The sequence below is a fragment of the Electrophorus electricus genome, chromosome 25 (genome assembly GCF_013358815.1).
Source record: "Electrophorus electricus isolate fEleEle1 chromosome 25, fEleEle1.pri, whole genome shotgun sequence".
NCBI lineage: Eukaryota > Metazoa > Chordata > Actinopteri > Gymnotiformes > Gymnotidae > Electrophorus > Electrophorus electricus.
In genome coordinates this window covers 9,543,102-9,560,338 of record NC_049559.1, presented here as the reverse complement: position 1 = coordinate 9,560,338, position 17,237 = coordinate 9,543,102, and the positions used below count along the sequence as shown (strand labels likewise).

Here is a 17,237-nt window from a genome sequence, read left to right as displayed (position 1 = left end):
AGTTTTGTGCTCTTTCTTCAACAGTCGCTAATAAGCACACATGGTAAACACCACAGATGAGACATAAATACAAAAGCAGTAAAACAACAAGGCAGCGAGGAGTGACGAGGGTCACTGCGGATTTACTTACATGCACAGAGGCCGTTGGTAAGCAGACAGCATGAAAAATGGACAGGGGGAAGGTCATTGAGTTGTGGCTCAAATACAGAACATCAGTCAACAGAGAGAACAATGACTCTTAGTCAAAGGTGTGATGCAACACTGGCCCTTTACATACAAAACAAATACCCACGGCAGACTTCACATTTTGGCCATTTACACAGGGAGGGGGTAGGGTTATGGGCAGGGAGGAGCTGGGGAGGAGTTGGGAGAGGGCAGGGAGTGGAGGGGGCGGGGCGTCAGCAGGCAGGGGTGTGGGGGGGGAGGGAGGGGCGCACGCCCCGTCAGCAGGCAGAGGCTGTGGAGGGGCGGGGAGTGGGCGGAGAGGGGCTGTGGAGGGGGCGGGGCGTCAGCAGGCAGGGGGTGTGGAGGGGGCGGGCAGAGGCTGTGGAGGGGCGGGGAGTGGGCGGAGAGGGGCTGTGGAGGGGGCGGGGCGTCAGCAGGCAGGGGGTGTGGAGGGGGCGGGCAGAGGCTGTGGAGGGGCGGGGAGTGGGCGGAGAGGGGCTGTGGAGGGGGCGGGGCGTCAGCTGGCAGGGGGTGTGGAGGGGCGGGCAGAGGCTGTGGAGGGGCGGGGAGTGGGCGGAGAGGGGCGGGGCGTCAGCAGGCAGGGGGTGTGGAGGGGGCGGGCAGAGGCTGTGGAGGGGCGGGGAGTGGGCGGAGAGGGGCTGTGGAGGGGGCGGGGCGTCAGCTGGCAGGGGGTGTGGAGGGGGCGGGCAGAGGCTGTGGAGGGGCGGGGAGTGGGCGGAGAGGGGCTGTGGAGGGGGCGGGCAGAGGCTGTGGAGGGGCGGGGCAGAGGCTGTGGAGGGGCGGGGAGTGGGCGGAGAGGGGCTGTGGAGGGGGCGGGGCGTCAGCAGGCAGGGGGTGTGGAGGGGGCGGGCAGAGGCTGTGGAGGGGCGGGGAGTGGGCGGAGAGGGGCTGTGGAGGGGGCGGGGCGTGGGCGGGCAGGGGCCGCTCGTTACAAAGCAGAGGAGCGACAGAGACAGAGAGAGAGAGAGAGAGAGAGAGAGAGAGAGAGAGAGAGAGAGAGAGAGAGAGAGAGAGAGAGAGAGAGAGGCACGGAGGACAAAAGTCAAACGTCGTGCAGCACGCATGTGACAACTGCAGCACCGTGCCGCCCGTAGGCGGCAGCAGGTAGTGTGGCATGCGCCGCAGAGCGGTGACATCCACTCAGTGACCAGTACGGCGCTGTCATAACGGGGCTCAAACATCACCATAACCCTGTGTACACAAGCTCTTACGGCATAACCACACCAGCATAGCGTGCATTTGATTTGATTTGATTTATTTTGCATTAGGCTCTAAAAGCCTCACCAAAGTGTGTAAATCCTTTATCCTTAATATGCCCGTAGGCCTAATAACATCTCATCTGTGCTCAGGGGTGTTCAAAGGGCAGACAAGGACCCCATCTGTGTCTTAATGCAGCTAGCTAACAAAAGAGGAATCTGTGAAATGACTGAAGAAACAGGACTAATAATCACAGCACCCCCACCCGGCGAGAGCTCATCAGGGCCAGTGAAGTGAGCCACTGTGCTAAGAGGGGATGATGTCTGAGCTGGGGGCCACTGTACCACAAGGAGGGGGTCGATGCCGTACCCCCGAGCCCGGCGGGGTGTGGCCCACCTCGGGACGCCAAATGGTGCGGCAGGCAGGCAGGCATGTCGTGCCACGGAACATCCAGCTTAGTGAGCCTCCGTCAGAACTTGTCCTCTCCATGAAATGATGCTACGGAGACTTGTGCTGATAAACTGGCACTCTGGCAGCATGGTGGATGCGTTAAAGCTTTCCTCTACTGCAAGCCTACTGGAGGGGTTCAGTGCTGTAGGAAATGGCTTCGGCCACTCAGATAAGTTGATAATCAGGATAAAATTCATCTGAAACAATATTATCCTCTGATGAAAAACACCAAAATTACCCTCCAAGTCTCCATGGCATAGGTGGTGTTACAGTGACACCTCTCTCCCTCTCTCTCTCTCTCTCTCCCTCGCTCTCTCTCTCTCACTCTCTCCCCCTCTCTCTCTTGCTCTTCTCTCTCTCTCCCTCCCTCTCTCTCTCTCTCTCTCTCTCCCGCTCGCTCTCTCCCCCTCTCTCTCTTGCTCCTCTCTCTCTCCCCCTCCTCTCTCCCTCCCTCTCTCTCTCTCTCCCGCTCGCTCTCTCCCCCTCTCTCTCTCTCCCTCTCTCTCTCCTGCTCGCTCTCTCCCTCTCTCTCTTGCTCCTCTCTCTCTCTCCCCCTCCTCTCTCTCCCTCTCTTGCTCCTCTCTCTCTCCCTCTCTCACTCCTTCTCTCCCTCTCTTGCTCCTCCCTCTCTCTCTCCCTCTCTCTCTCTCCCTCCCTCTCCCACTCGCTCTCTCCCCCTCTTGCTCCTCTCTCTCTCTCTCTCTCTCTCTCTCCCTCTCTCTCTGTCTCTCTGCTCCCGACACCTGAGCCCTCTGGCTCTTTTGGGAAACAAGGTGTCTCACTTGCACACCACGCAGTCCTTCTGTGACCACAGAGGCGCGCGCGCGCACACGCACACACACAGACACACACACTTGTGTGCAGGTGTGCACATTAGCTGTAATGGGTGTGGGACTGGTGCTGGTGAACTAAACCAAGCCCCTCTGGAACATCCACACACACGGAACGTGCTGACACCAACCTTGGTGCTATGCCTAAGGGTGGCAGTGGGCGGAGTCAGACACACATGCGCGTGCGCACACACACACACACACACATATATGGCGCTAGGCTGGTGGCAGGTCTCCCTGCTATTTGTGGAAATGCTGCAGTCAGAGCTGTGGGTCATGTGAGCTCCGTTTACCTGCTCTCATCCCCACCGCCCCCACCCCACACACACACCCACACACACACACACACACACACACACAGCCATCCTGAGCATGAGCAGATGGGCAGTAAGATGTAGGCACACCTGAGCTGCCCTCTGTGTTTATAGTCACAGACTTCCAGAAGCTACGAGTGGTGTTTCTAGTAGGAGGATAACTATGGCTCCAGTGTGAGGTTAGAGACACACATGATCCACTCTGGCTGAATCATACCGCCTGATCGTGTTCCACGGTTAGCTGTGTACCAAACTAACACTGCGTGCGTCGTTGATCCATAACGACACCATAACGAACGACACGACAGGTGAGGTCCGGACATTACCTGCACTGTGCTTCGCTAGGTACTTGTCTTTGTATTGCTTCTTTTTCTTGCCAAACCAGGTGCAGCTGGCCTGCTGCTCCTGCTTGGTTTTCTCCATTGCTATGCAGGCCACCCGCCTTGAAGAGGAGGAGGAGAAATGTCAGCGTTAGCGGCGACCCTCGCGCCTCTCGCGCCTCTCGGCAGCATCGAGCTGGCTCACCACTCCTGCAGCTCCGGGGAGGGGATGAGGCCAGCCGTGCCGTTCTTGGTGTTCTCCAGCTTGCCCTGCCACCAGTTGTGGTCGTCCTTGTTGATGATCTGGATGATGTCGCCCACGCGGAAGCGGACGCCCGCCTCTTTGCAGGGGATGAGGTCGTCTCGGGCCGGGTCGTACTCGAACTGCGCCCGCACGTAGATCTGCAGAGAAGCAGAAGAGAAAACGGGGCCGGTCAGGAGTAAGTCTCCCAGAACAGCGCCGAGGTTCTAACGAAGCAAAGGGATGAGGGCTGTAAGAAAGAAAAACAGGCCGCAAAAAAGAGGGGAACCGGAGGAAGGACAGAAATCAAAGGAGAAGCGGAACAGACGGTGGCATGAATCTTAGCGGATGGTCCTCAGACTTTGTGTATGGGCGCGTCTGGCGACATGCTCGAGGTGTGAAGGCGACTGGGAGGGGCTCCAGCTAAGAGGAACCCCCAGCCGGTCGTGCCCGACCACAGACCCTCGCACACTCAACCGGGCACGGGACCAGGCTGCCTTAGACACGGGACATCGCGCTGGGACACAGGATTTCCTAAAAACAATGCTTTGATTTTCCTGCAAATGATGCAGCGCACAACACGGGAGCCTTGGGGAAGCCTTAATCTCCCGCTGCCAAGTTGGTGGGTTAGTGAGATGGGGGTTAAATACAATGACGCCACCTTTGCACATAATGGGACGCAATTTTGCACGTTTTTAGCTGGTGACACAAACTGGGCGGAGTCTTACCTTGACTGACATTTTACCCTTGATTGCAGGTCTGGGAATCTAGGATGTGAGATCATTATACTCATCACGCAGCGTAAAGATACTGTAGTGGTGATATGAGATGGTGAATGGGGACTGGTGAAATGACAGAAGCTCTGTGGTTATATCTAATGCCTGGAGACCTTATGATGGGGAAAGACCAAACCGTGCCAGTGTGGGACATCACCGCTTTGTTCCACGTTGAGCACTAGTGTGACGCAGTTCCACCACTACAGATGAGGTCAATGGCACCACCTGCTGGACACCTGGCTGTCTCTCTCACACTGGATGTACTGCAGGAGTCTGTCTAGGAAGTAGCATGACTAAACCTAAAACCTAAATCTTTTATGAGAAACTAATGGCAAATCTTGTATAAAATTCATCTATTACATGTAGAAGACCAAATGATAAGTTTGCAGTTAAGAAAATACTAAGTAATCAAATTTTTTTTTTTTATGACTGTAATCAATGTGTCATTTAGGTCATTAGATGCATTTCTTTCGTTCTCTCATTCTTTCTTCTCGTATTGCATTGTATTTATTTATTTTTTTATTGTAATATAGATATCAAAATGTGCTGTGCAGGTGAATGCAGCTCTGCAGGTTGATACTGTGCTAGCCTGCTAGGTTCAGGACCCTGTGCAAATGGAGATCTCTGTCTTTTTCCAGGCTTGGGACAGACTGACAACGCTCTCAATCTCGCTGTAATCCACAGTTACATGACGATGTGTTAACCTAATTGGGTAGAAATCTCAATGCCCGTATTCACGTCTGTGCCAGATTAGTCCTAACCTCATTTTTCTTTTACTGGAAAAAAATCTATTTATAGTGTACAAATGACGAACACGCTACACATCTGTGTTATGTGCTAAATCAGTCTGTCCACAGGAGGTTTAACATCACTGCGCCTCCAGAGTTAGCTGCTCTACGGATTAAGTAGACACAGGGGTAACAGTAGCGTGAATGAGCAGCCAAACAGCTTGATTTGTTAGTAAAATACTTACACACACACACACACACACACACACACACACACACACACACACACACACACACACACACACACACACACACACACACACACACACGCGCACGCACGATGGGATACTACAGTAGGGGTGATGGAGAGGTAATAACGGTGATGTAGGTGACATGCTCTCTATTCACCTGCCGTCCTTTTGGTTGGATGGTCGACGGCAAGTCCTGTAAGATAAAGCACAGAAACGCTGTTTCCACATGCTCAGCCTTTACTCAGCCAGTGACTGTGGCACCAGCATTCACATCAAACAAACAGTCAGCAGCCCTCGAGTGGATTCACCCATAACTCATCAGAACAGACGATTCAATACCAAATACCATTCAATACCATGGAAAGTGCACAGCAGGCTGTCGAGGGTAAGTCTCAGAACAGCGAAGCACGCGATAGCAAGCAAACAGCCCTGGCACCGCACCGTGCCCCCGGTAGGCCGAGCCGAGCCTTCCGCCGACAGGCCCACCGACATCAGCGGCTCCTCGTGGGGGCGGGTGAGGTAACGGGCCGGGGCACTTCCTGCTGGATCAGACCAAGGGGGCTCCGTCACGGACATGTTGCCAGTGGGTTACGCTGCGTTAGCGCCCTCGCGTGGCTTCTTGTGGCATGTGGGTCACGTGACTGCTCCCTGGTGATGTCTGGAATTATGAAGTCACTGGCATGTCTCGTGTGTCTCCACGCGTATGGCGTATACGAACGGGTGCACGGATTACAACAGCCACAACGGAGCACACCAATTTGCGAACTCAGATAACGGAAACGGAGCACAGTGATCATTCTTCCTGCCGTTCATTCAAATGGAAAAATGTTGTGCTTATGATGGGGAACATTTTTGAAAATGAATTTTATAATATGTTACAGGAACCTTACAGGAAATTGTCATTTTAACATAAGTAGTGGAAATCAGAAATGCATTCCTGAGGGAAGATGTTAAATTAAACAGAGAAAAGATAAATCACAGACAACATTAAAGGACAGTATTGGAAGGGGGGGGCAGTTAATCAAGGCGACTTGGGGTCCTTACCAAAATAGAACTGTTAATGCTGGAATGGCCATTAGCAGGGGACAGTCTGCAGGTAGAGGGGGACTCTTTCTGTAATAAGATACAGAGGTCAGCGATACAGCAGGCAGACAGCAGAGCAACCTGGATACCGAGCCACTTCTACAGTAAGAGATGGGCTGAACATTGTGTAGGGGGACACCAGATGCCAAGTTTTAAACACTTGTAATTTACCTTCCTGCCTTAATACAGGCGGCCACCAGAGGGGGTGGACAAGTTCACATTTATTTCCACCGTTCAAGTTCTTGTTGAGAGAAAATGCTAAGAGACAGGTACTCATATTATTTAACAAATGAAACCCAGACCTACTTAAGGATGTCTGGGAGAAATAACCTATTCGTAACAAATATAAATATGTATGCACTGCTGGTTGTTTCAATGGTATCTGCATGGGACTGTGTTCCGGTATCTTGGTTTTGAAATTGGTGTGCAGTAGTAAGGCCTCAAGCCCTGCGCGACAGAGCGTCTCGGGGGAGAAAGCTTTAACACGCAGGCATCAGGCAGGCAGTTAGTCGCACACAGAGAGATCACAGTAGGCCCCGCCCCTACGGCCCACCCCAATACACAGCACCGGGCCAGGCCCTGGAGTCAACCACAGCAGATGGGGGGAGAGAGAGAGAGACAGACACACACACACACACACACACAGATAAAGACAGTAGGGGAGGAGGAGACTGGCAGGCCACTGGAAACACTACCTCACAGGCAGACAGTTGCCCCCGATAGCTCGGCACGATCTTAAAGGTGATACTGCCTCTCATCTCCCGCTGTGGAAGCACACACAGAATAAAACACTGATCAAACACCTCTCACACAGAGTAAAACACTGATCAAACACTTCTCACACAGAGTAAAACACTGATCAAACACTTCTCACACAGAGTAAAACACTGATCAAACACTTCTCACACAAAAAACACTGGTCAAACCTCTCACACAGAGTAAAACACTGATCAAACACTTCTCACACAGAGTAAAACACTGATCAAACACTTCTCACACAGAGTAAAACACTGATCAAACACTTCTCACACAGAGTAAAACACTGATCAAACACTTCTCACACAGAGTAAAACACTGATCAAACACTTCTCACACAGAGTAAAACACTGATCAAACACTTCTCACACAAAAAAACACTGGTCAAACCTCTCACACAGAATAAAACAATGATCAAAACACCTCTCACACAGCATACGGCACCGATCAAACACCTCTCACACACAGAATAAGACACTGATCAGGAGTTTCAACAAACCCACTCAAGCACATTGAATGGGATTTGTTTTTTTGTTCACTTGCCAATCTGAATAAATTTTTTTTTCCTGCTAAAGTCCAAGCATGGGGAAGACACTGCCTAAGAAACATGACACGATCCATACTTACCAGCATTCTCTGGAGCTGCTCCACCGTCTGATTGGCTACACTTATGCTGTTGATTTCCCGTATCTCATCTCCAACATGCAAAGTGCCTATGTGACAGAAGTGATATGTGTGTGAAAGCATGCGGAAGGATCCTTTAGCTGTGCTGGGTGCCAGTTCACTGCAGGCTCCGTGTCAGCAGTAAAGCCAGGCAGAAAGCAAGACCAACACTGAATGCCATACACAACAACAGTGTCTGTGGTTGAGGTCCTCAGGTAGACGAAGGCTTTTCTTAGACAAGTGAAGATAAGAGCACAAGCAAGGAGTGGTGGTGTGTGTGCGCAAACAGTTTGAGGCAGAGAGGTCAGCGTGTCAGTGCCAGACTAATGCGAACTTCAGAGGCTTCGTGTCATCTCTGGAACATGAGTGCCGGGCCAGTGAGGGGAGGGAGTGAGGTGTTGTGAGGCTGGTGTCCGGTGCTGCTGTTAGCGCTGTGTTGTGCGGAGGCGGGGCTTAACGGCGCCGTCCTGTACCTTGCCTGTGAATCATGCCTCCATGCATGATCCTGGCCACGATGCAGTGGTTCAAATCATTCATCTTCAACGTGATGCCCTGCAACAGAGGAAAGGGCAGAGGTCAGAGTGACAGACCTGGGCGCACAAGCTGTTGCGTGCAGCATCTGCGATCAGATCGGAGAGACAGAAATCTTAACACAGGATGCCAGCGAGAGAGAGAGACAGAGAGGCACACCGCGAGGCAGAGTACAGATCAGGACAAGAGGTGAAAAAAATTTTTAAGTCAGAGAGTACAGAGTGGCCCCAGGATCCGGGGGCAGTAGCCATACCATGGGTTCGTCTGTGTTCTTCTGGAACTGCACCAGGCGTACCCGGGTGACGTTGTCCAGGTCCATGTCTCCGTTGGTGCTCTCGGGCGAGTCTCCGTTCAGGTAGGGGGAGGTGGGTGGAGGCGTGACCCTCAGTGCCTCGTCACTGTACACCTCGTGTGCCACTACGTCATGCGTCTGAAGTAATGCCTAAGGAGAACAGCATCTTAAGCACAGGGTACTGTGACCCACCCACACCCACCCACACTCTCTGAACTTCTGGGCTCTACCCCTCAGCCCTCAGGGACAGGAGACACTCTCCCATACTACTCATATATAGTGCAGTAGAAATGTAAAGTGACAGCCTGTGGAAGGAAGACGTTCCCCACTGAGGTGAGCTGTGGGCCACTCTACATGAAACATCTTCAACCCTCAGGGCTGCAACCCTCAGGGCTGCAGATAAAGACAGCTGAAGTCTCTAGGGCTGCGACTGATAAATCTGTCAAATACCAATTAATTTCTTTGAACTTTAGTTGAACCTTCGTCCTTGGCAGAAGTCAGGAGCGCCTGCAAAGTTGCATGCTCTTGTTCTGCTATTGCTAGATCACAGGGTTTACAAACAGCACAAACAACAGAACAGTTGTAATTCAGAAAAGGATCACTGCAGCTCAGATCTACGAGCACACTTCTGGCCTTCACTACAACCTTTCATAATGAGTACAGAATTCTACTGATTGAGTCAGCTCTTGAGCAATCAACTTCACAATGAAACAGAGCTCCCCTGCCAGGAAAGAAAGCCACTCCCAAGATAAAGCACTTAATGATAAACTCCTGACTCCTGTACTGTACATGCATGCACGTATACATAAATAATTTAAAGCAATACATAACATAGCCTGACTCAGGCCTAAAAATACACACAGGCCTAAAAATACACAAACACAGGCCTAAAAATACAAAAAACACAGTCCTAGAAATACACAAACATAGGCCTAAAATAAACAAACTGTTAAAAATACACACAAACAGGCCTAAAAATACACACAAACAGGCCTAAAATATACAAGCACAGGGCTAAAAATACACAAACACAGGCCTTACACATGACCTGAAACTAAAAATACAGCCCAGTGCAAAGGCAGCAATCCCTTGCATCCTCGTACAGACCAATATTCATCTCAGTCTGAGGCTGTAACAATTAACACAACTCCATTCAAACAACTTCCAGAGGCAGTTAAAAGCACTGTTATACCAGCAGCATTTAAAGCTCTCTGTTATACCAGCGGTAAAGTGTGCACATGCAGCACTATGTCAGCTGACTGCCACCAGCTATTCAGGAACAACATATCCATGGATTAGTGTAAAGCGAATGGATGCACGCTACTCGGAACTCAGAACGTGGCTCTAATAAGAACAGAATGGCTCAAGCACTTCACATTCCTCTCCCAGGGCTATAGAGGGATACTGCAGACCCCTCTGGCATTACCGGAATCTGCCTTCACTAAACTTGTTACTTTTTTTTAACTAAAAAAACCCCCCTTCCTGTTAAAAAGAGGGAAAAAATCCACAAATGACTCCACAGGCATCAGCAACAGGTTTTACTTCAAGCGGAAATGGTCACGAGCTAAGCAGCACCCTAGCTCACCATCTTGACTGACAGTCCAGTGGAAACTCAGAAAGCCCTTGGAAAGGGGAACGTGGGATCAAGCGCTGACTGTAACATCAGCAGCCTGTACCTGCCTCTTCACCCTGCTATTTGCCCCTTCTCACCCCCTTCTTTCCATCCCTCTCTCTCTCTCTCCCCCCTTCTCCTCTCTCTTTCCTCCTCTCCACCTTTAGCATCGATGGACGCTCCCGGACGCCTCTCATTTAACCAGGCCGCCTGAGGCTGAAAGGGTGACGTTACTTGGCCCGTGTTTTCTCACAGTCGTTCTCGGCACGGCTCCTTTTCCTAGAAAGCTCCTCCTGCCTGGTCTTGACCACGTCCCCTACCAGCTCTACACTCCCGCATTCCCCAGCCAGCCGAAAGCAGAACGGTCCCGTCTCTCGAGCCGTGGAAATGAGTGTCGTAGGCGGCGCAGGGCAGCTCAAATACCTCCCTCTTCACTCACCACCTCTGCCGCACTGTCCGTTTCCCACCACACATCTCGCTGCCTTATCTCACATGCTTGGAATAAACTTAACCTCCCTGAAGCTTTCTTCTTCCCACATTCTTCTGCCCTCGGACTCCTTCACCCTTCACGTGAGAGGCGCAGAGAACTGAGGAGTGCCTATTCGCTCTGGGCTCCATCTGCGTGTGCAGGCTGGGAGATCGTACTGTGGCAGACCCTCTACGGGCCCACCTCTGGCCGGCTCTCTGAGTCAGCGCGCTGTAGCGGATCGAGCTCTCTGTGCTGAGCCTCGCTGGCTAACCTTACGGCAATGTGAGCAGTGTAAAGGGCACAGGGGCAATGGTGACTGGTGAGGCCCAAACTCTGCTGTGACATTTGCTCTGCTGATAAAGTACTCGAGCACCCTCTCTTGCTCTCATTGATCATGGGAGTGCAACAGCTGATGAGACATAATTTCTCAAAGAGCCTCTGAGCACATCAGGACCTGTAAATGGTCTCAGTACTGATAATCTGCTTTGTGCTAATGATCTTTGCAAGTAAGACATTTACACTGGAAAAGAGCATATGAGCGGCACTTTGTTGAGTACTAACATTATTTCATCAACCAAAAGAAAAACCTACATAGTACCACATGTCATGTCTAGCGTGGTTATTGCCTATTTACTGTCATGCATACTATACTGAGGGTCATTTTTCCTTGTTCTGTTCATACCTAACCCAATCTTACATTTTGCCATACTAATTGGGCTTATATAGTGACTATACATTTGTACTAAATTGAAGGTGTATTGGTGTAGGTAGATCATTTTGCACACAAGGGCTGAATACTTCTTCTATCAAAGCTGAACCACAGAAGGTCTGAGTGAAGGAGAGGTTATGTCACCAATGCAAACCCTTGCACTTGTGGGAAAGGAAAGATTGAGGACAGGTTGTTTACATGGGGCTAGTAGTGCTGTGGTCCAGACAAAAACAACAGTGTCCCCAATTCATCTGGCCAATCACAAGCGCTCCTGGGATGGACTTCGCTCAGATCAATCTCACACAGTGACAAAAATGGCCATGTGCAACAACCAGCCTTTTGGAAGGAATCAATAGCTCACTTTCCCCGCAACTCACAAAACAAAGCATCCATCCAGCAAACAAAAACCTACAGACACACAGAATCCATGTCAAATATTTTATGCCCTAGTCATTTGAGCCAGGATTTTTTTTTTTCCCCCCACATGAAGGTTCAACCACCCCACCCCTCCCTGCTCCAAATAACGGTGCTTTTGCGTCCATCATGTTCACAGTTAACAGAGTGAGACATGATGCGTCTTTGACAGCTGCTTCCTGACACTTTCTCAGGCAGCGAAATGTAGTAGAACAGCCCTTCTTTCGTGGAGGAAATGCAAGTGTACGTTGAGTGGTGCAGAAGCAGCTTTGTGAAGCAGGCCTAACTTACCATGAAATGAGGCTGGGTCAGGATGCGTCTCAGCTCTTTAGCATCTGCGTTCTCTGGGTAGCAGGAGATTTCTTCTAGTGCCTGCAGAAAAACAGCATGTGAGCTTCTTCAGGATGAAATCTCTCTCTGTTCTTCCTTAAAGACACCTATGCCCAACTGAGCAGCTCCAGGCCAAACACAATCCTAAACACACACAACACACCCCCACCCACACCCCCACACACCCCCCCACACTCATCCTTTTTTGGTGTAGTCCCAGGTCCTACATGACTACTGACCCAACACTGCAGACATGTCACAACCTTCTGCTGAATGCGTTTGTGTGCGCGTGCGCTTGTAAATCAGCGTAGACGGGACCTTTGTCACAAACCCACATGGTCAGCAGTTTTCTGCTGCCGCTCACTCTACCACGCCTCTGGTCACTCCCTCATCACTCTAACCAGTCTGTCTAGACATCAGATACAGGAGTAACACTGCTCCGTGATACCGGTAGCCTCTACCCCCCCAGTTCTAGTACCAAAACTATCTATTTAAAACAATCTATAAGGATAAAAACAGTGGTAGTATTAAAAGCTTGGAAATTGTCATCAGCTTACATATTCCAGAAGTTTCAAAGCTGTGCCTGTCCCGTCTCCACTGGACTTCTTGCACAGGAGACAGACACAGCAGAGTTACACATTTTGAGCCAATGGTGCATTTAAAGGGTTAAACACGATCAGGTGACAGTAAGTGTGGGGGTGGGGCGAGGAGCTGAGGTGAGGCAACTACCATCTTACTAAAAGGCCACTCAGCAGAAAGGATGAGTAAGGGCAGGGGGAGGAGTTAGACACAGGCCACGCCCCAACCACTGCACCCAGCCAGCCACCCTTGGTGAAGCATTTCAGCGTGGCACTGGACAGTAGCAGGAAGTGAAAGGGTTTTTTTAAGGAGAGAAAAAGCTCTTCTAGTGCCCGGTGGACCCGAGAGAGGCTTTGATTTGTAGTCAAAGGGCAGCAGTGAGACCACTCGCTGAAGCAGTGCAACAGGACTCATCATGGCAGCCCCAAAGCAGGAGCCATAAGTCAACTGACATTAATGGGTGCCCCTCCTCGCGATGGCCAGGTCACCACTGCTTTTAACGTAGCAAACATATTTGCACAATATACTAAAACAGTAGTCAAATGAAGTACAGTTCTCTATTTAAAAAGATTAAAGACGTCTGTTGAAAATAATGTCTTCTGAGTCACCTGGAGCCACAGCCAAATTTTACTGACTGCTAAATGTTTGTGGATTTGTGTATATTGGTGTTTAGCTAGTACTCTTGGGGTCAAAGAGCGACTGCCTAAATGTTAGCAGTAGGTACTGCACATGACCAACAGCTACATTTCTAACAACCGAAACCCACTGAGAGGAACTCTTGAGCAGACGGTCCTTAAAAACAGACAGTCAGACAGACAGACAGATAGACACACACACACAAGTTTGTAAGCGTAGTGTGTATGCATATCTAAAGTCTTATGCATATCTAAAGTGAGCCAGTGTACAAGTGTCAGGGGCTTCCCCCAGTAAAACCAGGCTGGTCCTGTCTCACTTTTACTGGGTTGCTTTCTTCTCACCTTCATTCGAGATCCAGAACCAGAAAAAACCTTCCAATTTTTAAGCCCCAGAGCATTTTTATGCTATAACCTCCACAAAAACATCCTACCTCTCATGACGGGTTTATTTGGGACTGCTCAAGACATTCTCATTCAAGTGAAAATTTGCCATAGCTCACACAAGCGTCATGCCACAAGGGATTTGCAGAAGTAACAGAACTTGTAGTGAGCAAAGGTTCTTAGAAGCATTGACTGAAAACAAGCATCTATGAAACTTTCTATCACGACAGATAAAAAAAAGGCAAACCACATAAAGACCAGGCTGAGACTGAACTGAGACAGAATTATTAGATTTAGCTGTGTTTGGTTCCAGATTAGTGTCTACTTATGCAGGATCTACTGAATATATATACCAGACTAATAGCATTTCGGTTTCATGAAAAAAAAGGAACTTGGCCCTGCCTTTAGAGCAAAACAACAATCTAGAAATGATTACCACCTGTCTTTAATCTAGAAATGATTACCACTTGTCTTTAATCTCTCCATATGAAATGACTCCACAGTGTTCGTAGGTGTGCAACAGACTGAACCTTCTGGGCCAAATTTCCAGTCTGTGAAGCCCATAGAGTCCCACTCAAGCACACTCATGCTGTGGCACCAGAACTGCACCATATGCTTTGCAGCCTGACCCAGGGAGAGAAAACATGAAACAGAGCAAGTGGGCTGAAGCTAATGCTAACGCCACCGCTAAAGCTAAGCGTGTGCAGAGCAGAGAAATTGAGATTGCAGGCAGATCCATGCAGTGTGTCTTTGCAGTACACTTGATTAGCTATAACAGAACATCACGAAAACGCATGACAATCAGAACAGTATTACACGCTGAAGAACAAAGGGCATTTAAAGGACTAAGCTGAATGCGAATGGTAAGATCTCTTAAACAGGCCACCTGCGCTGTTTTAGAGTCTCCTGTCTCCTTCTGACATACCTTAGACAAAAGACACCGCAAACTTTGAACCAAGTCTTCAAGGATAACCGACCTGACTTTGCTAGCAAGGATGTAATGTGCACGTGAGTGTCGCAGTTTCATTTAGACACAGAGGCCGTTTTATCTTCTCAGACCGACACCGTGAAGAGTGCTGGTCTAAACCTGGCCCTGGGTCCCCTGTCAGCTGCCATTCAGTGTGCACAAGCTGCACGTTCGCGTGTGGAGTGCAGACAGGGCCTCGGCTGACCTCTTTGGCTCTCTGAACAGCATCGCTCGGCGGGTTCCTAATCTGCGGTGAGGACTTGGTGCTGATCTTGTCGTACAGCTGAAAATAAAGACAAAAGAGCAGAGAGGTAGTGAGCAACACCACACTACAAACAACGTGTAAATAATTTACCATGAGGAATTCAACATGAAAAGTCTACTTTAAAAAGCATATATATTTATATACTTGGCTTGTTTCTCTGTTTCTGAGAGAAGTGCACTCTGAATTTATTTACAATCACCAAGCCAGATTTTGAAATGCCTCGTTTGGTAGGTCCAGCCAGCAAGTATGGTCCAGATCTTGCCTCTAGATTTGCGCACGCATGCGATGTTCTCCCAGGGGTTTTCGGAAAGTTTAGAACCTCTAAACAACCTGGGGTGTCTCATGCTAGTACATACACATTCATTCACAAGTTGATCGATTTTTGAACTGGCACCCAGGTCTTACAGGCTAAAAAGGAAGCATGAGTTGAATGCTGTCTACAGTCGTAATGCGGTATGGCAGCTGAGCTCATATTTGTAATGTAGAATTTATCATTCTGTTTACTGTAGCTCACTACATGCCACAGGTTTCTCTCATGTCAGCCTATATCCAGACCAAATACATCAATCATTCTGATCTATAAGAAAAGAGGAAAAAAAGCACTTCCAGTTATTCTTATCATGATGTAAGACACAGAAATGTAGTTAAAACTCAATGTCTAAAAATAAAACATATTTAAACTTGTGGACTGCATCCCAACAAATCATATTGTACATTATCTATTTACTTTAACATTTGACACTAGAATCCCATGATCTCCTATAGAGAGTTTTGGCTTTAGTCTCTTTATTTGATGTAAACTACCATACGCACAGGTACACACTTAAGTATCAACTTGCTTTTTACAGGCAGCCATTCCATAGCAGTTTACTCAGATAGTGTCTGAGGGCTGACCGTAGTTCAGTGCTTACATGTTACATTCCTAAAGTTAGGACCTCCAGATCTGACTGCCTAATCTGTCTCAAAGCAATAAAGATAAAATAATCACTCATCAGGAATGAGGTTCAAATATTAGGTCCAAATGTTAGTTATTTGCTGTCAAGACTGAAGGTGGTACATGCATTATCCAAGGATACCAGTTGGCAAGAATGCAGAATCCAGGAGAGACCCAGAGCCAAACCTGAGCACCTCAGACCAAAATCTGGCTCTGTTTCGACCTTCGAAATGCATAAAACTCTCAAGCGTCAGGGGAAAAAATGAATTAAACAGCAATTCAATTGTAAAATATATATTTTCTTTACTCCCTCTTTAGATGGCCAATGTTTTGCTACTATCAAATCAGACAGGCAAAGTCTACATACTTCCCCACTGAGTGGTACCAGGATCCAAGTCACACAAAGAAAACCTGCAGACACATACTGGGCATCTTGATTATGAAGCCAGTCCAGAGTGCTGACACAGAAGTGCTTCAGTACCCCAGGAGTCCAGTTCTACCCTTATCCTTGTGTAATGCAGTCTCAAGCTTCTTAAATGAGGCTAGTGAGCAAACAGGTCTGGTGTACACGGATCGGTACGTCTCGTTCGGCCTACACGTGCCACTGTGTGTAGGCAGCATGCCAGCGATTCCACGCAAGGTACTAGTGTAAAACTCAACTTTACATTTGCATGTATATGAATGCCATTCGGTTTCAGTCTTATTCTGTGGGTCACATGTGAAATTAATTAATAGGTATGCATGCTTAACACCTGTGCTGTGGGATCTTAGTCAGAGAATGCTGCCTCAGAGCATTGAGGAGAGAGACACGTTGGCATTTCCTCACTGTTTGTTCTTTTTTCCCCCCTCAACAATCAGGTTTCTCCACCTGTCATGGTACATTATATCACCATTATACAGCAGTGCTTTGGGCTTGCAGTGATTACATTTCCGAGTTGTTGTTTTTTCGCCCCAGTTTTAGTCAGGAAACGTTCACAGCTGGCAATGAAATCTGCGGTGAATGAGAGCTCACAAACAGACCACCAAGCTGCTTAGCCAATACAGTCTTTCACGTTTGTGGATTTCAAGTATCTCGGATGTTTCTCTAGTGACCACATGTGATTGGAATTAATGATTAACCACTAAAATTCTGTTAGCTAGCTAGGAAGCTTTAAAAATAATTGATTGTGTGCCTTTTCACAATGTGCTGCATGGAGCGTTTGTGCTCCGGTTACCCCCATGGTGCAATTGCTGGTCCTTGCATCCTGCTGGTGCGCATCACCAAGCACTACAAACGCTACGTCCACCTACAAAGGTGTCTGAGTGAGACACATCTCCCAGACAC

General features: G+C 49.0%; 1 protein-coding gene across 17 annotated transcripts in view; it reads right to left on the bottom strand.

The window, feature by feature from the left end:
• The window catches only part of caska (calcium/calmodulin-dependent serine protein kinase a), a 102,454-nt gene that overhangs the window by 3,060 nt on the left and 82,157 nt on the right, over positions 1-17,237 (bottom strand). For 5 of the 17 annotated variants that reach the window (XM_027005229.2, XM_027005227.2, XM_027005230.2 and 2 more), the window contains 12 exons: positions 14,920-14,997; positions 12,710-12,757; positions 12,114-12,194; positions 8,580-8,768; positions 8,269-8,347; positions 7,760-7,845; positions 7,072-7,140; positions 6,338-6,406; positions 5,451-5,486; positions 4,267-4,305; positions 3,503-3,699; positions 3,304-3,419 (listed from right to left, as the gene is read on the bottom strand). In XM_027005229.2, coding sequence (XP_026861030.2) covers positions 3,304-3,419; positions 3,503-3,699; positions 4,267-4,305; positions 5,451-5,486; positions 6,338-6,406; positions 7,072-7,140; positions 7,760-7,845; positions 8,269-8,347; positions 8,580-8,768; positions 12,114-12,194; positions 12,710-12,757; positions 14,920-14,997 — 1,087 coding nt within the window. The remainder of the gene's footprint in view (positions 1-3,303; positions 3,420-3,502; positions 3,700-4,266; positions 4,306-5,450; positions 5,487-6,337; positions 6,407-7,071; positions 7,141-7,759; positions 7,846-8,268; positions 8,348-8,579; positions 8,769-12,113; positions 12,195-12,709; positions 12,758-14,919; positions 14,998-17,237) is intronic. The other 12 variants (XM_027005241.2, XM_027005233.2, XM_027005236.2 and 9 more) reach the window with 7 other exon arrangements.